Source organism: Leptonotus elevatus, chromosome 21 (genome assembly GCF_054856555.1).
Source record: "Leptonotus elevatus isolate MCC_2025b chromosome 21, RoL_Lele_1.0, whole genome shotgun sequence".
In the NCBI taxonomy this organism is placed as follows: Eukaryota; Metazoa; Chordata; class Actinopteri; order Syngnathiformes; family Syngnathidae; genus Leptonotus; species Leptonotus elevatus.
Window position 1 is genome coordinate 16724973 of NC_141259.1, and position 24937 is coordinate 16749909.

General features: G+C 43.2%; 1 protein-coding gene across 2 annotated transcripts in view; it reads right to left on the bottom strand.

Moving 5' to 3' along the window:
* Positions 1-24033, bottom strand: part of drosha (drosha ribonuclease III) — a 129831-nt gene extending 105798 nt beyond the window's left edge. For both annotated transcript variants that reach the window (XR_015092195.1, XM_086066504.1), the window contains exons 1-16: positions 23883-24033; positions 22634-23408; positions 21976-22044; positions 21490-21769; positions 21262-21403; positions 20750-20910; positions 20585-20665; positions 20074-20160; positions 19851-19937; positions 18153-18224; positions 17800-17881; positions 16365-16439; positions 13624-13793; positions 11017-11141; positions 6384-6483; positions 1979-2086 (exon numbers count right to left, since the gene is read on the bottom strand). Coding sequence is in view for 1 of the 2 variants with exons in the window: in XM_086066504.1 (XP_085922630.1) it covers positions 1979-2086; positions 6384-6483; positions 11017-11141; positions 13624-13793; positions 16365-16439; positions 17800-17881; positions 18153-18224; positions 19851-19937; positions 20074-20160; positions 20585-20665; positions 20750-20910; positions 21262-21403; positions 21490-21769; positions 21976-22044; positions 22634-23406 (2412 nt within the window). In the remaining variant the exon portion in view is untranslated. The remainder of the gene's footprint in view (positions 1-1978; positions 2087-6383; positions 6484-11016; positions 11142-13623; positions 13794-16364; positions 16440-17799; positions 17882-18152; positions 18225-19850; positions 19938-20073; positions 20161-20584; positions 20666-20749; positions 20911-21261; positions 21404-21489; positions 21770-21975; positions 22045-22633; positions 23409-23882) is intronic.
* Positions 24034-24937: the final 904 nt, after the last annotated feature.

The window sequence follows — 24937 nt, forward strand, 5'->3', positions numbered from 1 at the left end:
GTTTAGTTGTTTGAAGTTTTCATTGAACTTTTGGAGACATGCTAATGACCTTGAGAGCTCCCTCAACTTTTTGCTACAGTTTTATTTTATTTTATTTATTACTGAGGAAGTAGCTAGCGACCAATCATGGCTCAGTTATCTGACCAAACCCAGAAAACAGGTGAACCACGATTGGTCGCTACTTCCTCAGCACACGTGATATCATCTTCAGTCGACAGCAAGTGGAATTTTTTTTTTTTTAATTAGTAGTTAATTGTACAAGAAAAATAATGAAGTTATCAAATTAATTCTGGACAAAATATTAACTTTTTGCTGCTGAAAATGGCTCAATGAGTCAAGTAGCAACTTTCTTCTTCTACTCTTTTTATCGGAACGTAAGCATGTATATCTCCATGCATGGCACCACACTGCCCCTAAGAGGCCAAGGCGCGCACAGCAGAAAAATACAACATTTATTTGGATGTATTGCTTTCTACGGCTATTGTTTTAATACAATTATTTGACTTTGATACGAATATATTTTCTGATTGTACTTTCAAGTTATATTTAAAGTTGCGTTTCGGCAGTTAGTTTTGAACTCAATGAATAATTGTGCTTATTAAATGTAATTTCGGTATCAATTAAAATAATCACGATTATGATTTTTTCCATAATCGCCAAGTCCTACAGAGTTAGCGCATTGATTAATGTAATGGCCGAGTAGTTTCCCTTTTTGTTCCAAGAGCCTTTATACAAATTTCTCATTTTGCTACACTTGACTCCTGAAGTGGTTAGTAAGTTAGCATGTATCCCTGAAATGTACTGAATTTTGTTGAGTTGTCTGTATTTATTTAGTATAGTATGTAATAATACCTACGCTGGAAAAGATTGTTTCTTCCATTTCCAAATCACGAGTGAGGTCAGGGGAATAGTTCAAGACTGTTAACACATGGAGACGAGAATCAATGCGAGAGCGAGGCGGACTTAAGTGGTCTCGTCAAACGGAGTCAAGTTGTGTCTGAGCAAAGTGTGGACGCGCGCGTGGCTGGGCCTTAATGAAGTTGGCGAGGTTGCACAGGCGCAGCGGGGAGTCCACTTTGGCCATACACATCGAGCGGGGGCATGACGCAACACGTGGCAAGTGTCTCGAGCGCGGCCGAGCAGCGAATCGCAGCCCACCCGCCGCCTCTGTCGTCTTGTCTCACTGCCACCAAACCTTGCATTATTTACAACATGCCACGACTCACTTGACCAGCGACTTGCTGTGTTCATATCTGCTGCTTGCTATGCTTGATATATTCTTATATTGATAGCCATACATAATTGTAGGGTGGATTTCTGAAACTTTTGAAACTGACAATACCAATCAACAAATGTATTTACACACCGATCGGCCGATTACAGTAAATTCTGGATTATAAGACGCTACTTTTTTTCACTTGCATTCGACCCTGCGGCTAATACAAAGGTGCGGCTTATCCACCAGATCACAAGGGGGCGCACTGTAAGGGAAGCGCAAGAGCAAAACAAACGAGGTGAGACCAAAACAGAATGAGAGCAAGACAATTTGTGCCCTCATTATGGAAAAGAAAGTAGCGGGAACCCGGTGCGGTAACGTTAAAACACCTGCGGCTTACAGTCGGGTGCGGCTTACATCAAATTTACCTAGCGCGGCTTATAGACAGGTGCGCCTTGTAGTCCAGAAATTACTGTCATTCAAAAAAATATGTATCGTGCAAAAAAGATTGCGATCGCTGAACACACGCAATAAAGAAGGTATGAATTGCAGGCCAAACATTTGACTGTTTTCCAATAATTTGTCCTTACAATAAAGAAATAATAAATGTAAAACAACTGCCAAATGTGTCTTTTTTTTCCCGATATATTCACCAATCTTTGCTATTTTGTCCCTAACCGCCACAAATAGTGAGGTTGCCCTGTATACTCCACTTGTAAACAACGAGTGCGAACGCATGCGTCTTTTCTGCAACCATGTTACCTGACAGACGTCAGAGCGGATGCCGGTCTTCCAGAATCCCTGACTGCTGAGCTCCACCGTCACCTCGCGGCGCATGGTGTTCTTCTGACGGATCTTCTGAAGAGCTTCCTGCCAAACAAGCAGCCGGTCAATTATTGATCAATGGCAGCGAAGCCGGCGGGGACGGCACCCACGCGCACAATGCAACGCCCCCTATTCCTATGCTGCCTCAACCCGTTTCATTCCCACTGTGCTAACAGATGGCACGTGCTACAAATGTCACACATGCATCGGCGAACACTGACGGTATTACTGCTTCTGATCGCGGCTAATTGAGGCCTGGCCATCGGTCAGCTTGGCCTGTCAAGAGGCGTCAAATGCAGGATTCAGCCACTGTTACTGTGGCTTTAACGTGTTTAAAATCCAGTACAGTACTAGTGCAGTCACTATCGAATATTTTTACAATCGATTAATCTATCAATTATTCAATCCATTAATCAGATTATTTTAATTTTGCATCAAAGTGCATTACAAAAGCATTTTTTTCCGTGATTATTGTTTATTAACTAGTGATTGATGTTTATTCGTACTTCGTATTTTTATATTGATTTTTAAGAAAGGGGGATTGATGTTGTACTATGTTACGAATTAAAACAGATGTTTGCAAATGTCCTATTTTGATTAAAAAGAAACAGAAGATAATCAGTTTTTTTCATGAAGGACTACAGAAATCAGTGAACAATTACTGTTGATATGCTGAAATCAGTGGATTTGGACAATTTTAAACAAAAAAATAGTTCCAAACGATCACTTGATTATTAAAATAGTTGCCTATTAATAGGGCTGGGTTAAAAAATAAATACATTGAATAATCGAATAAATTTTCCTTTCCAAGCCCAATATCGATTCATAAAACCATGAATTGATTATTTACATCTTTTTCCCCCAAAAAATTCTTAAGAAAATCAAATTTGAAAGGACATTTAAGAATCGTTTTAGTTTATATTTACAATTATTCAATAAGAATTTTGAAAATAATTTAATCTCATCCTTGCTGATGTCAATGTTTGTGTAACACTTAATAATGTGTTACTTTCATTAATAAACTAAATAATTTAACCAATTACTGCCACCGCAAAATTTACATAATTATTAAAATGTAATATTTGTGGAGTTTTTATCATGGCCTTGACATTTAAGAAGAATTGGTGTTCCATAATTAATCAATATCGGATTGAACTCTTGCGAATTGATGGAGGAAATTAGAATCAATACCCAACCCTATCAATTCATTTGATAATCAATGACTCGTCAATAGTACATTTGTTGAAGTTGTATTTAACTTTTATTGTGAACCAATGTCAGCTATTAGATGGAGGATGTTTGCAAAATGTTTGAGAAACTCTGGCGTAGGCGGATCAATGCACACCTGCGTATTTAGACCATGCCGGCCTTGCACAAGTCATTATACACATATAGCATGTCAGCATACGTGTATGTGTGTGTGTGGGGGTGTGTGTGTGTGTGTGTGTGATCCATACAAGACGCAATCGACTCCCGGTGAGCCGCCTCAAATGGAACGCCAGGAATTTTTGCCTCGCAGAGGAAATAAGAACAACAAAGGCATGAATAAATAATGCCAACTGACTTTGAACTCTGCATCAAAGTAAACACGCTCGCCCACGCCGCCACGAGCACGCGCGCACGCACGCACGCACGCACCCATCACAGCTGCATGGCTGCAAATGACATGGAAATGTTTGTGCTGCATGGTCAGGGGGAAGGTCATGAGGACTAATTAATTATTGTAAGGCTGAAAGAGAACGCAGCCATGCAGGTGATTCTTAAATACAACAATCTCAAGTCTATTCTCGTCTACATATGAAGTCTCACGTCCCATAAGAATGTGTTTACGTTCACACGGGACAAGAAACAACCCACAGGTGGCGACAAACAAATAAAGAGCAGCAAAAACACAGAAGTTCATTTTACAATGATGCAAATTTTGAACATTACAGACATTGACATTGGCAGATATCAAATATTGGACATTTGGAAGCAGCCTGATTCCAAGTGTCTTTTTTCTCTTAACTCATTTTCTCCCAAAGACGTATGAATACGTTCTATTTTAAATATTACCCGTGTCCCAAAAACGGATTTATACGTTTTGTGTTAGTAGCTAGAGCATACAGAAGGCTTTGATGCAGCTTCTGAACTGAAGAGAACGCTTGAAGCAATGGTAGTTATTACAAAAAGTATAGAGTATAAGAGATCAACCTGGGGCCATGTTGCAAAAAGGCTTTTTTCCCCACAGTTTTAAACAGATTTGTGAATAATGATGAAACTTAGCTATATTCCAATACTAATTGCTGCAAAACGTAAACAGATACAAACATACTTTTTTCCTGATGAAAGAAGAGACTTTGGTAGGTTCCTTGTTTTTATAGCAATAGAACATTATATTCGGTGGGCCTTGCAAAATCAGTCAAAATCCAGTAAAACAGCCGGGAGCGAAGGGGGTTGCTTCAGTGAAAATGGCTGGGAGAGAATGAGTTAATGCTGCCATGACGACACATATCAAGTTCAACACATGTCAACGTTGCGACACGAGTGAACCAAAATTATGCTTCTGTATGCTCTTGCATAAAAAAAAAAAAAAAAATTTAACGAACACGTTTTTGGGACGTTGAGGAGTCATTTGGACGGAAAGTCCTAAAATAGGACTGACGCTCATTTTACTACCAAATTATATGAACCATATTTTTCGGTTGTGCGTTCCAAATGTGGTGGATAACAATCATTCCAGTCCTGTAGATGGCGGTAATTTGCGTTGCGTACACAAGAAGTAGAAGAATGAATGAACGTCATCTCTTATGAAGTTCACCAAATGCGTCAGCAAAGGTTACTGGGTTCTTCTTTAGCCCGCCTCTTCCCAAAACTGGATGGAAATCTGCGAGCTACTACTTGACATATACACACACAATACATATTATACATAGAAGCACACTGGGGGAAAAAAGTAGCCTCCTTGGGGGAGGTAATCCGTTCTGACAGGGCAGCTAAAGCACGCAAGCGAAGATACAGCGCTCTACCTAGACGCACGTGTGTGTGTGTGTGTGTGTGTGTGTGTGTGTGTGTGTGTGTGTGTGTGTGTGTGTGTGTGTGTGTGTGTGTGTGTGTGTGTGTGTGTGTGTGTGTGTGTGATTGCTGCACTTTGACAGCAGGACATTCAGGCCCTGTTGGCCAGAGAGCTGCCTCGGAAAGCAACTAATTGAGTCCAACTTCTTGCTCCTTTATTGGTTGTGTATGTGCTGCTGAAGGCTGAGTCCCTGAGGGCCGTAAGAAGGGGGGGGGGGGCAACGGAATGGGCGGTGTTGAAAAAAGTCTGTGAATATTACCTGAGCTAAACGATCTCCATCCCCAGCGCTGCGCTGACCTTCGCACTGGCGGCTTTAAACGCATATAAAAAATGACGAGCCGGCGAGCGTTACGGGGCGCAAGGCACTTAGCGGAGCGCTACACGCTGAATGAGAATGAAGAAAAGAAGAGAAAAAAAGCGCAGCAACAATTAATTGAAAAGAGTCGAGCGATATTTACGAGCTGCGCTGGAGTGCGCCAAGCTTGTCGCGTGGAAATGAGAGAGACGAGTGGAAATGAGCTGCTGGCATTTAGAAGAAGTCCACAAAGACGCTTTCATTTGTTGCTTCATCAAAACCAGCAACGCCGACACTTAGGATGTTACCTCTGCCAGGGAGCTCGTTAGAGGCAGAAATGAAAAATGACATCTCAGTTAGCCCCCACTGTTCGGGGGGATAGGGACGGAGCCCTGCTGCGAATGGTGGAAGAACTGCAGGTATCGGACCTGACGTCACTCAACGCCAAAAAGTTTACAAATGACTATTTGAAGAGTTGAAAACAGGCCGGCGAGTGGCTCTCGAGGACCAGGGTGCCCTATCCCTGCTCTAGCGTAAAAAAAAAAAAAAACATCTTTCTAAAACATACAGTATAAATACGTCTTTGGGACACTAGTAATATTTCAAAAAAGTAAATGAGTGAAGTAGTTATGAGTTAAGTGTATTATACCGTAATTAAGCAAGGACTGGAGTGGATTATTATACTCAACTCACCGTTTGGCATTATCGTTTTGGATTGCATTTGTAATCGTTACCTCATCACTCATTACTTTTCTATTTTTTAAATAAAATACTGTCATTCCTGATCTGATCTCTCAAAATTGCATGTGCCCGTGTGTGTGGGGTCGCTATCAAACAAAGCTTGCATATCAGGACCTTTAAGGACTTTCCACGATATCCACGGAAAGGATTTGTATCCATTTAACAAGTTGAGTCGCTTCTCTCTCCCTGCGTCACATCTCATTAAAGTCGATTGCATGTTTGTTTTGTTGCGTTTGCTGGTCCGATCTCACCTCCCTATGTGTCAGCTTCTGCTTGTCCAGTTGCTTAACCTTTGGGCTGTTGGCCAGCAGGTGGCGCAGTTTCACATAGCTCTTCCACAGCTTCTGGTACCTGACAATCAGGAAAGAAAGGGAAGGAAAAAAATGAGGCTCAGAGGATTCCAACTCCAACACATTAATATTTAAGTCGCTGCCGGCCGGCCTGATATTAAACTTAATTGGTGAGTAGCCTGCAGACGTGGCTCCATTAGGTGCTTTTGTTTCGGGGCGGCAAACGTCCCAGCTTTGTGTCTGCCGCTTGAACTCAGAGTCGGGTTCACCTGCCTTCGACTTTCATTTTTCCACCTCGCCTGCTCCTCACTTTCATTCTCTATTGTCTTTGCTCTCATTTGCATGTGAAAAGCGGGCCGGGTGTTATCGGCAAGGTGACATGGAGCCACGGCGGAGACCCCCCGCCCGCGCCCCCCGCCACACCCCGTGCCCCCACATTTTCAATCAGGCCTTCTGATTGATGCACTGAGTGTGACCGTTCTGCTCCCTTTCAGCAGACTTTCTCCTCATTTAGCCAGAATTATTCAATTATGATTGGTGGGCTGGCGAATTAAGGTGCTGCGGCTCGGCCGATCGGACAGAGTGAAAGGCCGAGAGACGTACGCGGAGATATAGAGAGTGTGCTTGAGCGAGAGAGTAGGGGAGGGGACCGCCGCAGAATAGGAGAATTATAGAGCTTTAATAGCGGGGACTTCATTAGAGACCGAGGCGAGGGAATGAGACGGCTTAACGGCTGCGATTATCAGCTGGCCGCCTCCGCACGGAAGCGTCCCGGGCGAAAAAGGAGCCGGAGACGGGGAAGAATATCCAGTCTGGGAGGCCCACGCGTCCCCAGGCTGCGGCGGTGACCTTTCGCGAGGATCCGACGTGATCTCTCTGCGGCGAGCTCGTCTCTCACGGAATTAATTAGCATATGCTAACTCTTCCTCTGCACACCTCCAGTGTTATTAGACTGGGGGATTATTTGTTATGATGACGTTTGTCGGTATTTGGCAGTCACAACATCAGAGATTGTAATCCCTTCATATTAACATGACGAGCAAAAAGGAAAGTGGTCGGACGAATATGTGCAATATGAATTCACATGTAGAACGGACAGAGGTGCTAGCAAGCTAGCATCAATGGCTAAAGCCAAACTGTGGCAGGGTTTTTTGTAAAAACTTTCTGGGCCTGGATTTGCCACCTCTGATAACGGAATGTATGGTGATCCACAGGGTTCAATTCCGGGTCCTCTGCAGTTTTCATTGTATCTGGTGCTCCTACGTTCCATCTTAAGAAAACAGCGATGACCGTTTTGAAGTGCTCTATAAATTAGGGATAGCCAGATAATCAGCCGGGCCGATAATCAGCCGGGCCGATTATCAGCGCTGGTATTCAGCATTTTGACAAATATCGGCATCTGCCTTTTTCCAAATCTGAAGGCCGATAAAGCTGGTATCTCACTGAGCGGTGAGTACTTGCGAACGGAGCAAATTTAGGGTTTTCATCAAGATTTGAAAGATGTTCACAGACAGATTTTTTACTTGTTGCAAAGACATTTCGAACATATTCAGACAATTTTTCACTGTCTACAAAGACAAAAACCCAAAATTAGCAATTTCGTGTGCATTTGGCGCTCAGTGAGATGAATGGAACTTTTCATTTATGTATTTATTTAAAATTCCACTTAAGAAAAGATGATACTGACACTGGGAACTTCCTAAATTTTTTATTTTTAAATATTGAAAAAATAAATACATAAAATAAAATAGCAAAAAATAAATGAAAACTATTTAATTTACTTTAAAAGAAAAAGTATTTTGATTTGTATTTTATTTTGATGCTGATATTTTCTCTTTTACTGTAAATGAATATCGGTTATCAGCCTCCGAGACTACAAATAATCGGTATCGGCCATGGAAAAAAAACATTTCGGTCCATCACTACTATAAATAGAGAGTTGGTTATAGCAATCTGGCAAAACTAAAGGAATTGAATTGTCTTAAATCGGGGCCAATACTGATTCTGACAGAACCACCATAACTTGGCTCCCCAGAAGGCTTCACGTCAGACCCTGAGTAGTGAGGACTATCTACTGTTGTATGCACACCGAAGCACTTGGGCCACTTCCTCAATTCTAAGTGTCTCGACGTCAAAGCTGGCAATGTTCACGTTAAATGTTAATGCTCCCACAAGGCCAACTCCTTTTTGCATTCCTCCCTGGCCTTTGACCCGTCGCCTCAGTATCCGCCACACAGGAGTTTGAGGGTCCAGCGAGGGTGACAACACACCAGGGCGTCTTTAGTCTAGCGAGTTAATAACGCGTGTTGCGTCCACGGCGTCACCGCCATCGACAGCGACACAGATCATTAGCAGTGGCGGGTAAAGTCGATGCGCCAACGCCACTAATGACGTCCCGGTCTGTCCATAAATTTGTCGCCTTGTGCCACATGGAGCCGTTTGACATGGCGGCAGGGCGTGCGATGGATGAAAGCGCTCAGTGGGCAGGCGGCGAGGGGTGAGGAGGACACTGGCGAGTCGGGCAGGGGGAGCACAAATGAGTCCGGACTAATAGACCTCCTGTTTGCATCCTCATGTTGCCTCCCGACTGTGGCCCAGGAGGAGAAATTGTTAGAATTGAAGTAGACATATTACCAAAAACGGGCAGCACGGTGCCCTAATGGCGAGTACGTCTGCCCTACAGTTCTGAGGTTCAGGGTTAGAATCCTGGCTCCAGGGTGGATCTCTCCTCTAAATTGTCCATAGTTGTGAATGTGAATCCTTGATAAGACAGAACTGCCAGCAAAATGAGACCATTTTCAGCAAGGTAATCACAAATATAATTAATAAGAATAAGAATAATAACATTCTTGATCCTTTAGGGCAAGTAGATAAAAGTATGCCACATACTGTACACGTTGTTAAGGCACATGGGAAATGTTTCAAGTTGTGAAAAACAAATGTCTCCTTTAAAAGCCAAGACATCAAGTCTCACACCTTTTTTTGCATCACAACTCTGAAGGGATTGCAGCTCTCATGATCTTCGACATTGCTTTTGTTAATTATGCAGCAGCACAGTACACTATTCCCACCTGCGAGCCTGCGTCGTGCGTGTAGCATCACTATGTTGAGGAAATAAACCGCGCCGGCTCCCGTGGCGGAGCCACCCGACGGAGGAAGCCGGCACCCGTGACGACGCATGCGAAAATGTCACGCCGCTCGTCCTTGCCGCCATCTATTCCCCTTTCTAATCTATCAGTCTGCCCGCACTTTGCCTTGCGCAAACTCTCCACCTTCTGGTGGCGGCGTGGCACACATTGGGGGGGTGGGGGGTGGGGGCGGGGGCACTCGGCGTCCAAGGAGAACGCCACTGAATAAGGAGGAAAAAAGCTAAAAGGAGCTGGATGACATTTATCTTGGTTGCGAACACGTCGTTTCTCAGATTACATGAAATGATGATCTTGAATTACATGAAGAATCTCCTTCAGTTCTGTTTACACCAAGCAGTAGAACAGTGCTTCTTAATCTTTTTGGAGGTAGAAGAAAAAAACTCAGAAATTTACAAGAAATACAAGTAGCGTAGCTATAGTCTAATGTGAGGATTCATTGATGGTTAATGGGACGCTGTTTATAAAATGAAAAGGCAGGATGGACGGATTCATTCTTAATTTAGACTTTCCTCATCATACACGGCAGCTAAAGTGACAGCACTTCCTGATCCCCTATCGGCTGACTAACACTAACCAATCAGAAGCTAGCATACTTTAAGTAAATGCAAGAGCAGCAGATTCGACACATCAACTTAGCTACTTGTACAAAAAAATAACAAAACGCATAAATGTGTAAATAATAATTCTTGAAACGTAAATGTACAAGTAAATATACATTTTAACAAATTAACCTCAGGCGTCTTTGTCGCTGGCAGCACTCAACGCTTCAAAGTGCGAATGCTTAACATGATATGGTTAAAGCCATTACTATCTCCTTAATTGAAAACCCGACATCCGAGTAGTACGCTGCGTGTATTTCTCCTAAGTTTCTGAGGTTTTTCTTGAAAATCTGTTTTCTCCCCCGGAAATTTTGCTACTTTATAAAGTGCCAAATGTCTGAGTTTTTTCTCATAATATTGCCCCCACTCTCTAAAAAATATACATATTTATACGCGTCCCTAATATGCCGTCGTACCAACCCTTCTTTATTGGAAAAATTAATTAATAAATAAATAAATATATATATCCCCCCTCCCAAATTCAAGACATAGGTATAGGGTTTACTGGTGAACAAAACGGGGAGATTAGCCTATTAATCCAATCTGGTTTTCTTCACTTTGAATTCAGAAAGCTTTTTTTTCCTGAATTCCTCATCTCCTCGCAGTTTATCCGACGGTGGGACAAGTCAAATTTGGACGCAAGTCTCAACGTGCCTACAACTAATGCAGTGGTAGATTCCTAATTACAGAAAACATCTGTATAAAAACATGAAGTACGCCACCATTAACTGAGCCTGCCTTATTGTTCTGCATAACCTTTAAAAATAGTAAGTCAAGCCATTGTTCACATATGCAATCGTCAGTCCTGTTAAGCATCCGCTTAGCAAAAGCAACAACAGATCTTACTGAGGGTCTCCGGCGTAGCTGAGCTGGGCGGGCCGTATCCCGAAATGAACAATGATGGGGAAGGTGATGACGTCTGCGTTAAACTGCTCCCGGTCCAGCTGGTCGATCCGCACCGAGCTCGGTTTCTGGGGAGCGACAACACGGAAGAGGCGGGTGAGCGAGCGCGTTCCGAGTGTCAACAAGCACGGCAACCGGGCGCCGTCGTTCAATCATTCGCCATACGGGACGCCAGCGGCGAGCGGCTCAGCAGACGCTTGTGCGTGCGAGAAGCGTCCTCAGGTAGCCTGTCGCACCTTTGGCCAGACCAGAAGAGGGGACCGCAACATACGGCGTGATGAGCTCGGCGGCAGATGGCTCGATGCACGGCACTCACCGTGACATTAGGCCGCGTTCACGCCACAAAAAGTAATAGAAAAAAATAGGATTATATTTTAGATGTGGAACCAAGTCTTGCCCAGCTTGTCTGTGAAAGTCAGGCTTCAGCATAACTGTAATGAGGAAACCATGCCAGTAAATGGCAGCGTTGCACCGCTTTGCATCTGAGGTAAGCACAGCCTTTGAATTCATGTTATTAGGAGGCAAACAAATATTTGCGTCCAAATCACTGTTCTGCTTGACAAAATTCTAATTAACTCCAAAAACATTTTTGGGCCAGAAACTAGTGTTGAGCATGTGCACAAAATGTGAGCAGCCATCTTTGAGCTCGCCTGAGAGGCCATCAACTTTAAGTGCAGCTTTGATGCAAACATATCGTCAGGGAAAATTCCTGGAAGCATGCCGCTGCCCTTGCACGTCCACCATGCTAATGCAACTAATAATCACTCGCCTTTGATTGACAGCCAATGCAGTCATTAGCCCCCCCCCATCCCCTGTGAGACCTTGACCAAACACAGCAGAGGACATGTCTAATGAGTGTGCACTAACATTGACGGAGCAAATATGCTGATCTATACTTACAGTAAGACTGGAACAGCAGCAGAAGAATTGTGTGATGATTATTTCATTAATTAACTGCTTTTGTGTCAATGTTGTGAGAGAAATAATGCATGTATTGATTTATTTACTTAAGAAGGAGAAAATAATTAATTATTATAAACATAAAATGAATAATAAATAAATAATTAGAAAATAATTAACGTCTTTTGTATCATGTTGTGTGAGAAATAACACATCTATTGATTTATTTAACCACGAAGGAGAAAATACAATATAAAGACAAAAATGATTGGATGTGTGGACTCAATAATTAAGTCATCTGTTTTTAGGCATTCTTTACTTTCATTCTACACAATATTTGTCTCTAAAGACTTTTTTGCTAATGTTTTTTTTTTTATCTGCGTGTTTTTTTAAAGTGTGTACCTTGTCTTCTGTCTGTCAGTCTATTGGGACGAATCCTTTTGGATGAGTGTGGCATGGGGTGTAAAAAAAACTGAAGAAATGGTAACATCATCCTAGCCAATGAGACAAAAATGCTAAAATAATTCCCTGACACACTCCAAGCTCTTCTAACAGATCTCCCGTTTCCTTCCCTTCATGCAGGTGGAATGTGTCCCAATACTTTTGCTCAGATATAAATATAGCATCAGGAGGTAATTTATGATCTAATGCCTCCCCGCTCTGATGGAATTTTCCGGGTCAGTGCCAGGTCACCTTGCAAAAATTCCACACTGGAAGAAGACGAGAAGCTCAAGCGAACAGCAGAAGCGTTTGTGTGGGTTGAAGAACAAATTGTCATGAGGAAAATGGTATTTTTTGGTTTTTCTTGTAATTTGGCATAGCCCAAGGTTTGAGGGATCCTGGAAAGGGTCGAAATAACCATAAAATGGCCGCTTCAAACAAAAACATGATGTTTTTCTGGCGTGGCTTCTTGAGACTTTTTTTTTTGTGGCTCTATTCGGTAGCTGAATTTTCATAATATTGTATTTAAGGGAATTCTAGTGAGTCAAATTTGGTAACAATTTCACCAGACTGAACCCGATCGCAAAATCTGTGCACCCTGCGATTGACTGGCGGTCAGTCCAGAATGTATCCCGCTTCAACTGGGACAGACGTAACCCGTAACCCTAATGAGGACTCGCGCTAAAGAAAATGGATGGATATGACCCGGTAGCTGTAACAAACAGAAGAATAATGCAGTGGAGGTGATGACTTCATCGAATCGGCTGGGACGGGGAGTGTTCCAGGCTGATTTGATGATGAAGCCCCTCCCCTATCTGACAACCCTGACAGCGAGCATTCAGAGCTGCCTCGGGGAGGAGCCGACTCAATAAGTCACGCTCGCCAAAGGTCGTTGGTATGCAGCGCTTCAGCCGGCCATGACATCGCATCACCTTCACCCGGACACAATTACTGTATGGCCCCTCAAAGGCTGGTCCGACACAGAGGTGAGCCGGCGTCACGGTGACATAAGCGCGTGGATGGGGGGGAGGAGGGGGTTGGGTTGTGGGGGTATAGTGCGCCATGAGGATAGTGACAACCAACGCCCTTGGGGATAATAGGTGAGCATGCCGGTGTCACGGGCTAACGGGACAAACGGTACAGCGGGTTGCAGACGCCCTTGGACCGGCGTCCTTAAAAAGAAAAAAAAAAAGAAAAAAACTCACTAACCGAGCCTGGGTTGGTGACGATCATGCCCTTGCACTCTTCCGCATACTTCTGCCACGCCAGCTCCTCCCACTGCAGCATGTCGGCGATCTCCTCCTCGGGGACCAAAGGCTTGCTGCTGCTCAGGAGGTAGAGCAGCACCTGGTGCATGGACAGCACCTCCTTCCCACCATCTGCAAAAGCACAAGTATTAACTCAAACACGGCAGTTGAAAAGACGGTATACAAAAAGTGCTCCAAGATGTTATCCACCTCCAGTGGACAAATAGTCAACATCGAGATTTTGTGGTATAAAAAAAAAAAAAATGAACCAAGATACATCAATATTTATTATTCAAAGAACAGTTCCAAATGAGCAAAACCTTCACGCTTCTGCTCGGAAGTACAACAACAAAAAGTCTGCTAGAAAACCCAATTAACATGAATGTGATTGTAACTGGTTAATTCTGAATACAGCCGCATTCTTACTAGGGTGTGTACACTTGTGCAACTACATCACCTCATTTTGTTTCTGCAGGTATCAGGAAATCTGATGTAATGCTTTTGAATGCTACTTCAAACTGATTTAATGTCAAAAGTCAACTTTTTGGGGAGCATCTAGCCCTGTTCAAATGCTTGTTAATTCAAATAAAAGTGGACAAATGTGGTTGTGTCTTTTAGGTCATTGATACAGTAATGTTATTTTTTAATATAAATTATTTGAAGGTAAAATATATAGTAAACAGTTAAAAGGAATGAAAAATTGAGTCATACATAGATTTGTGTTGAGGTAAATTTCTGCCACTGGGTGGCATTAGTGTTTCATGTTGGACGTTAGTGACAGGAACAGTACACTTTTCTTTTCAAATTCAGAGCAATTGGTATATGGAACAAGAAGCAACTCGTGGACTCCAGGCCATTTTGTTTATTTCAAATCACAACTAGTCATCAGTCCCCACAAATGCTTTTGTTTTGATCACATTTATTGCTCAATTGTGTCACAGCGATGCTTTTGCACAATATTGTACATAAAATAAAGCATGAATATCAATGGTTTTACATAAACTGCATTTAAATTGTTAATGCCCTCGGACATCACAGGTAATGTTTTTTTTTTTATATTTTAACAAAAGCCATTTAATTACTTTTAATGCTTTTTAATGACCTGAGGAAACCTTGATTTAACTTGCTCATTCAAATATTTTTTTAACCGTCTTACACAGGTTATAGGTACATTAATGACTGGGGAGGGGGGGATTAAATCATTTATCTTGGTGTCATTTTTATGTGGTACAAACACCTGGGGGTGTGCAGACCTTTTGTATCCGGTGCATGTATAATTGTCAAATTCAACCCAATTTCAACCGTCGCCTGAATCAAATTTCAAAACAATGGCTCCCACAGGAAATAATGCAAATCACCGGTTCCAGGTTCAACAATACAACAGGTCAGGCTGCATTGTAAAATATTTCTTATTCCAACATTTTATGTTACATTGTAAACTGTCACGCGGGAAGTCGCAGCACAACAATCCAGATGGCGCATAAAGGCACTGAAAAACACTTGTTAATGTTTGACATTAAACAAATTATTCAAAAGGATTTAAAACTCTGGATGTGAGTAGCATGTATTGAATTCTTTGAAAGAAAAGAGCGAGTTCGCCCAACCGAGGTCAAATATTTCGCAAGCTTTTAGCACATGCTTATTCTTCCCATTGTTTCCCAAATCAAGGCTGCTGCTTGCCACCTCAGCGTACGATTTTTTATATATATATATATATATATATATATATATATATATATATATATATATATATATATATACACACACACACATATTTCACTGTGCATTGACAAGCGGCCACACGAGTCAGTCCAAGCGCGCACACACATACACACAACACAAACAGAAATCAAATGCAAGAGAATGGTTAAATGCATAGGATTGTGCACGTCGAGTGGCCTCAATAGACACTCATGCAACATTGATTGACCTGCCTGGAGTGTGCTTGCACATGGACACGCACACCGGGCACTGCCTACTGGAAATGCATTAGGACACGAAGAAACGTGTGCCCACACACTCTCACTGTACACACACACACACTGCATTGGAGTCGCTTTGCGCTTTTTGTAAAAAAAGAAGCATATTCATGTGAAAGGCCAACTAAATGGGGGAAGGGGGTTGATGGGGTGGGGGTGAAATTGTTTATTGATGGAAGGCAGGTAGGCGGCTCCGCTGCCATAACAACCAGCCAGTGGGGGAAAGAAGTGCAGCTGCGCCATCTAGAGTGCAAGCGAGATGATGCGCTCTTTCCAGGAATGGACGACAACTTGAATGGAAAAATTTGCCGGGCAGCACGGTGGCATAGTGGTTAGCACATCTGCTTTACAGGACGACAGGTCTGAAGCTCGGGGTGTGAATCTCAGCTCAGGCTTTCCTCTGTTTAGTTTCCTTACTGTGCGCAGGTGTGAATTAAAGCGTGAATTATTGCTCGTCTATAGATGGCCTCACCCGTCCGTCTCAGCCATCTGTCTGTGTGTGCCCTGCGATTGAAGGGCAACCAGCCCAGGTCGTATCCACCTCTCGCCAAAATAGTCAGCTGTGATAGACCCCAGCCCACCCGCAAACCGAATGGCGACAAGCGCGACGCAAATGGATGGATAAGCAGCTATGAAGTCGCTTCTCAAAGTGGAGAAGTGAAGATCGTGCTGGCAAGTAGAGAAAGACAGAAAGTGGAAGAAGAAGTGACATGACACGACTCACCGGGTAGGAATCGAACAAAACGAGGCATGAAGTGGAAGCGCTGGCATCCGACGCCTTTATTCTCCCAATCTGGGCCTGGAATGGCAAAAATGCGCCATTAGAAACCAACGTTTCAGAAATATTCAAAGAAAAGGACTTTTGAGTTTTGATAGTCACTAGGTGGACATTTTAGAAATTTGGGTCTGGGTGATTCATCTTTTATTTGTATTGTTAATTTTTTTATAATTTTTGTATGGTGCGTTTGGAAAAGAACAGTTAGTGTTGCTGACTTAGCATTCCGGTTGCAACTATTCTTCAGTGAAAACAACCTGAGTGGAATCATTTTTACATTGTAGAGTCGGTGGCGGCAAAAACACGATGATGTGATCTATTCTCATGTTAGAAACTTTTAACCCGAGGTACATATATGCAATATATTACACAAATATATTGCCTCACCTGTACAACCACAGTTTAATGGCTCCTTTTATGATGTTAAATTGATTAAAAGCACGCCACCATTGTAAAGATAAGCCATTCAGATAATGGATGGAAATTGATGAACATTTAAATTGTTATTTTTATTAAGAATTGTGTTTACTGTATATACACGTTTTGAGGTATAGGGATATTGTTATTGTTTCTCCAATAGCTAAGACCGCCATGTGAAAGCCTTGCATCTCCAATTGAGATTGAGCTTGATCAAAAGTTTTGTCGATATAACAGACCCACATGGGGACAGATCAATGGTATCTATTTTGGGAAAAAATAAAATAAACTGACCAAATTTTGACAGGAAGTTTTGGCCTGACACCAACAATATTATCTAACAAAGAAAAATATATCTGTAATTCTATTTCTGGGAAAAACAACAACAACAAAAACAAGCATGGGAAAAAAAAACTGTCTCAAAGCTTGTTTGGTATCAGGAGAAAAAAAGCAAATGCCAGAAGGTAAAAAAAAAAAAAAAAAACCTTGGTTTAAATAATGTCATTTATGAATAAGTAAGGGATGAAAAATGGATTAAAGGGATACTTGGGAGCCATTTTCAGCAATAAAAAGTAAATATTTTGTCCAGATTTAATTTGATAACTTCATTATTTTTCATGTACAATTAATACCTTTAAAAAAAAAAAAAAGTATTCCACTAGCTGTCGACTGAAGATGACATCACACCTGCTGAGGAAGTAGGTAACGATCAATCATGGTTCACCTGTTTTTTGGGTTTGGTTAGCAAACTGAGCCATGATTGGTCATTACCCACTTATTCAGCACAGGTGATGTCATCTTCAGTCGACAGCAAGTGGAAGCAATTTTTTTTAAAGGTATTAATTGTACATGAAAAGTAATGAAGTTACAGACGCCATTTTGGCCATCCCTACATGGTTGCTAAACATAATTCCGCTTTTGGACGGCAGTCTGAGCAGCGTGGAGCAACTTTATGATCTTGAGGTACCTGTGAGGTTCCAGTCGTACAGCTCCAGAATGTCCTGGAAGAGGTAGGAGGCGAAGAGCTCCAGGCCTCGGATGCAGTAGTTCTGCAGAAGAGAGTCGAGCGTCAGCGTGAGCGCGAGCGCTCGGCGGAGCCACACAATGAAGGCCGCCATTATGCAAACCAATCCGACTTTTCAACTTTATCGCGTAAGCCACCTTATCGACGCCGTCATCCCTCTCACCTCTTCTAAAAGGATTAGCACCTCGGCTCAGGAGGCACCGAGGTGTGAGGGGAGACGCGTGGCTCAGCGGCTCAGACGCTCCAGATAAAAACAAAAAAAAAGGGCGAGAAAGATAAAAAGCGCGTGTACTGACCTCGGGCGCCATCTCCTCTATGAAGTGGATGGTGTAATCTATGTTGAAGCGGATCACCTGGCACAATGGAATCTGGGATGATGAAAGGAGCAGAGGAGGCCGTGAAGAAAGGACGCGCTGACTCATTAGCGCCGCGCGAGGCCGAGGTGACGGCTTTGCCGGGGAACTCATTAAAAGCTCGACTTTGGCAAAGCGGGGGCAAAGACGCCGTGTAGCGTCCACGCTCGCACTCGACATTTAAACAACTCAAATATCACTAAACAGATAAATCCCCCCCCCCCCCCTGTAGTTTTAATCTCCCGGTTACACCCGCTTTCTTGTCCGAGCGGGGGCACTTTGAGAGATTAACCTGCGAGACACATCCGCGGCGCTAACCGGCAGCCGGGGCGCATATCGCGGCGCTCCGAGCCTTTTAATCCCTGAGCCGCCACGAAGCGTTTACCCCGGGTTTTAAAGGCGGAATGCTTGAAATGATCCGGTTCAAATGGCGGCTAATTCTCAGGACGTTCCTGCTGCGAGAAATTATTGACCCGGAGGTTTAACATTCAAATTGGCAGTAGAACACGCCAGTTCATAAACGTCTCCGTCACCTTCTTGGACTCAGACCACCTCACTCGTGTTTGACCTTTTCAAAGTTCAAAACGACAGACTGACAAAGAGGTCTGATTTTCAACTTGGTAGTAAAACACACGAGGTTATGCACTTATCCATCAAGCCATTTGAGGGGAAAAAAGGCTACTAAATGAATACAAGAAATATTCCAGAAGTAGTGACATAATGCTTAGACTACAGCCCAACTGTGTTCTAGAATGTTCCCCCGCCTATTCACAAATTCATATATTCAGTCCCTAATTTGCTGACAAACTGTAAAACACTATTCAGTTTTTGTGCTCTTTCCAAAGTGCCCCATAATTGTACAATAAAGCACCAAAGCTCTTTCCAATAGGAAAAAAGGAGTAAAGTGTTTCCTGCGAATGGCAAAAATTCACAAAGAACTCAAACAACAAGTTTCATCATGTCTATGGATACCACAAGACAGCGACAAAGCACTACTTTTCTGTTAGATCGGGTTATGGCCAGAAATGAAGCTTCTTCCCTCACTCTGTTGCATGGCACTAAGATGGCAAAAGATGGCCAACAAAACATGTATCTGTGATATCTTGAATAGGTGACTTTACAAATAGTGAAGCAGCATCTTGCAGCATTTTGATACCAAGGAACAACATTTGCAGTGACTGCACTTTAAACGAGTCCCAATACATTAGAACTGTTTCGGGCTGTCAATTACTCAACCCCCCCCCCCCCCACGCATGTGTTTAACGGACCTTATAAAAGTCCAAAAGTTTGGCATTAAGAGGAGCTGGCGGAGCAGGAAACTTTGCTTTGCTTTTACATGACAAATGTACTGAACGCACATTTTGACTGACAGCTAATTAACTTCAGCACAGACTGAACAAACAACAGTGCGTGACTTTAAGGCAGTCGATAGATTCAAGTGCCAATAAATAGTGAATTCACGCCACTCTACTCTACGTATAGGGTAATCTAATTCACAAAAGACTAAATTATGTTTAGGCAGAGCAAAGGGGCGCATACACCATTTGAATACCCATCTAAATCGTTCAGACGGCGTTCTGAATAAAATCACTTTGTACGTAACGGGGGACTCCGTGTTGCCACGGTGACAGGTGCGCTTACACTGGTGAGAGGAGTGTGGGAGAAAACGGAGAAGCCCTCAAAAAGATACTCGTGGTCGTCATACTCGATCACAGTGGGACGGTCCGTCTGGAAAACAAAAAGGCTACATTCATGCAACAAATATGACAGATGTCTTGATCATGTAAACGCTCGGCGGGCGGCATTAAACAGAAATGAAAAGAACAGAAATGGCAAAAGTGTGCGTTTGAGACTGAGTTCATACCAGGAAGTTGGTGGGCGGAGACACGGTTATCCGGTAGTGGAACAACTTCCCAGCGTTGTTGTTCATGCCGCGACATGATGCCACCGGCTGGAAAACACACAATCCTCAATGTTCAGGTTGACAAAGTCACAATTGCTGAAGGAAAGCATTCGGTACCGGTATTTTATTGACGCATTTATTTTGGCCACGAATTAAAATTATATTTAATACTACTCTAAGCCACTTTAACAATATGCACAGTTTGCACATTGTCTTTCCAAGAGTTTAGCAATTATCTTCAGTCTTGTAAAACAAACCTCCGAATTGACTATACAAGGTCTTTAAGACACTGTAAAATGACGCCGTTTTGAACACCAAATTCAGCAATTATTTGCCAACCACTAGAGGGAGCCACTGCCCTTTGACAATCACTGCACTCTGGTTTTTGCTGAGACACAAAAGGCCATCATGAAGATGCTACAATGAGCTACACTGAAGACAGCATGCTGGGAAAAAAATAAGTGTCTCGCACCTCTTCCCCAGGGTAGATGCTGTGACGGATGCCGGTGCGCCGGGCCTTGGCGCTGCACTTGCACAGGGGGCCGTCATTCATCTGGAGGAAAACAAAAATGTCACTGTAATCCAATCACAGCCACAACAAGGTTACAAGAGTTGAGGAGGCGGTCAAGGAGCGGACCTGTCCCAGGTCGTTGTACCACAACTCGTCGTGAAGTCGATCCGGGTGCGCTTTCTTCCGCTTGATTTCGGCGATGACGTCAAACAACTCCGAGTCGGAGCTGCTGGAACAAGAACTTTCCTCCTCGTCCGACTCGCATTCCGACTCGCTGCTGCTGTCTCCTGAAACGCGCAAGTTCATTCAAATGAAAAAAAATCATAATAACAAAAAATATGATGTCATTCTGAGGTTGAAAGTGTCTGTTGTCCAAATGTCACCATAACACATGCAGTGTACGTACATTTGTATATTGCTGTGTGCCTTTAAGAGGTGTGGCCAAGTGAGTACCCTCTCTCCCTTAATTATACTACCTGTCACTACAAGTCACTGGCATAGACAGATGAAAACTCGGACGCATTATTTGTACTAAACAAATGATAATTTTCAGACCAATAAAGTGAAAATTTGCAACTTTCGGCTGTAAATTAGTGCTCGAGAATCACTAGGTTTTTTTTCCTCTATAATTAGCACACCGGGGTTCTCGTCCAGTTTGGTCTTTGGCGGATCCCACTTGGGTCGAGACTCCTTGGCTCTCGCCTGCCGCCTTCCCAGCTCCTCCTCAAAGCGCTCGTAGAGACCTCGCAGTTTACTCGTACCGACAACAGTAGAATCTCCCTATAGGGAAACAAAGCAAGTGCATCAAGTCAAACAACTCCCGAAGATAATTTGTCAAAATGAGGACATCGTTGTTGAGAAAATACCACTTGATCCATGGGGTCGCTGGAGTAAAAGTTCTCAGCGTGTGTGCAACGGATCCAGGCGGGCTTCAGCAGGTCATCATCCTCCGTCTCGTCCTCGCCTCGGTCCTTGTCCCGCTCTGCTTCTCCTCGCTCTCTCTCGCCAATGCTGACGCAGTCCTCGGAATCTCTGCTGCGGCCGGAGGAGTAGCCGCGGTCTCGGCTCGGGCCCGACAAGGACTCGAACCGGCGGTCTCGCTCCTCCTCCCAGCGACTTCGCTTCCTGTCTCTACTGGTCGAGCGACTGCGGATGGGACGACATTAAATATGAGGACACAGACATGAAATATAATAATAAAGACGATCAAATGTGACGACAGAGATGTTAAATGATGAGAAAAATGTGAGGACAGAAATGTGACGGAGACGTCAAATCCGAAGACAGAAATGGTCAAATATGACGAAGCAGATGTTAAAAGTGCAAATGTGGAAGACAATCCTCCTGGTTACCTGGGAGGCCTCTTTCGGTGTCGGTCCGGTGACGGGGATCTTCGACTGTCGCGGTAGCGGTGGCGCTCTCTATGCGTACACAAGCGACACAAAATAAAGAAATTGATTAAATTCAAGCTATGGTTATTACTACCTCTCACGATTTGCCCGATTTTGATACATCAACCTGTTATTTTTGTTTGTTTTCTTCCCAGTGCACATCCAGGCCGACCCATGAATAGGGTGGGGATTTTATTTGTTATTTTTTTATTATAATTTTTTTGCCAAACTTTTTCTTTTTTTTTGGCAGATAAACAATCAAAATGTGTCTTCTACAAAAATGAGGAGTAGATGGCGATGAAAAAAAAGATAATATAAATTTTTTTAAAAAGAGTTTTCATATCTTGGAAAAAAAAAGAAAAAAACATACGCGAATATGCAGACTTGCATGTACCGAACCGCAAGTATGGGCACTTCCAAAGTTGTTCCCATTCAGCTCTAGTAAGAACCCACAATGTCTTTCTTTTTTTTTTAATGCCGATTAAAAATCGAAATGCGTCTTCTACAAAAATGAGAAAATGGAGGAGGACATTTTTTTTTTTAATATAAACAAAAAAAACCATTTTAAATATCTTGGAAAAAAAGAAAAAAACATACATATGCAAATGATTTTGTGTACCTGCTGCGATTGCGGCTCCGATGTGAGCTGCCGGGGGAACGTCCTCTGTCATACTCGGACCTGTACCTCGCGCCCTCAGTCCTGCCATGTCTGTCTGGGTGCCTGTCCAGGTACCTGTCCGGGCTCCTGCCACGGTCCTTGCGCTCTCCGGGAATGTCCACACGGTGTCTGTCCCCGTGGCCGCTGTAACCTCGATTCCGGTGACCGTCATGGCGATATTCTCGCTCGGGGGAGCGCCTGCCATCATCGCCGGGTTTTTCGTACTTATATTGCCCCCCGCGGTGGAAGTGCTGCTCGGGTTGGAATGAGCTGGGGTGCTGTGTGTATCCCGGGTTGAAGGCAGGGGGAGGGAAAGAGGGATGGGGAGGATGGGGATAGCCCATGTGGTACGGAGGAGGGTAATTCATAGGTGAAGATGGCATTGGGGGTGGCATAGAAGAGTGCGGCAAGGGCGGCGGGGGCACAGTTGGCATCATGTAAGGGTGGTACGCGTTCTGCGGTGAGCCGGCCAGGGGAACACCAGGCAAGGGGGGAGGCGGAAAGCTAGGCGGCGGGTCAGGGAAGCCTCGCAAGGGCGGACGCACTTGACACGGGTGAAGAGAGCCCAGCGTCGGGGGTGGCACTGGCGGCGGGTACGACATGAAGTCAGGGTGTGGCGGCGGCGGCATGTAGCCAACAGACTGAGGTGGTGGGGGCCTCATGTTTGCGAGGCGCTGGTTTTGTACAGGGGGCATTGCCCCCCTGGGAATCCCACGGTCTTGATGGAAAGACATGACTGTTAGATGGGGAGAAAAAAATTATGAAATGTATCATAAACAACAAAACACAAATGTCACACAACACAGCAATAGAGCAGTTCATAATGCTTGTAAAAAGTTATTTTAAGCGCCACTAGTTCAATAAACATGTATGACAGTAGGACTGCACCAATCAAATGATGAATTACGAAGTGGATATTTTTGCGAAAAGACACAGATTACCAATTAGAGCAAAATAACGCTCGCAGCAGAGTTGCTGGTGACGGCAAAATATCCACTGCCTATGAATTAATGCCCACCACCACCTGATTTTCAGACAACCACCGTCAAGATGCCAAAACTATGTAAATAATCTACCGTAGCATTGATTAAATGACCGTGAAAAGACAAATCTTGACATCCTGTTACAGTGGAGAGGCAAGAAACGTTAGCCACCCACCATGCTAGCTAGCTCGCCGCTCCACCGAGCAAGAATACGTAAAATACTTTACCTTAAATTTTAAACACCGCGATCAATGGTTCGAAATTCACTTCACCAAAGCCTTGTCGTAAAGCGTCTATATAGAAATTGCGTACAGGGTGAAATCGAGCAGGTTGGAAAATGTCTGACAGAATGAAGCGGATTGAAAAATTTAAAATGCCAAAAAGTCCGTGTTTCTAGCCGGAATGATTACGATGAGACTCAGATTTGTACCAATCACAAGCCTCTGTTTTTTTAATTGGCCAATGAGAAGGCGTTGTAAGGTGTCACCGTTGACATCTACTTAATCGTGTTTCTAGTCGAAAGTATTACCAAGGTGCGCATTAATGGACCAATCAAAAGCCTCCATGGTGAAAACTGGCCAATAAAAGGGCGTTGTATGGTTTTATTTCCGGTAATCCTGCAGTCGCGCGTCAATACGGTCGGAGAAATCATTTGATCACCAGTTTTGCACGTAAATAAATTAAATAGCGTATGAGGGAGTCAACTTTGAGATCATCATCGACGACAAAATATTGGATACACTTGCACACCTTAAAAAGGTACTGTCTCTAAAAAACCCTCCGAGTTGTCAATGTTCATTTCTGATGAAACTATCATGGCTGCGTTCCTTTATCATTAGTCTGTTGTTTGCAGTGATGCAGAACTACACAGCAAAGAGCAAAGTGCTGTATATTTAGAGTAAATATCAGAATTGTAATAAAATAAAAGAACACAAAAAATATAAACATCATAAGTAGGTAGCTAAATATGTAAATTAAATAAATGAATAAAACAAGATTAATTAATAAATAGAAATGTGTAAGCACCATAAAACACTTAAGCAATAACCATTAATAATAATAGGCAGTAATAATAATAATAATAATAATAATAATAATAATAATAATACAAATAATTATAACAATAACCAAAACATCATGTGGTTATAGTTCCACTCAGTTGCCTCTGGAGGGTAGCAGAGGAATATTATAACACTGCATTGGTTGAAGCTGTGTTACCATGGCAACCTCCACGGTTTGCACAAAGAAGCATCCGGGGAGAATGGCATACACAGCCGAGTTC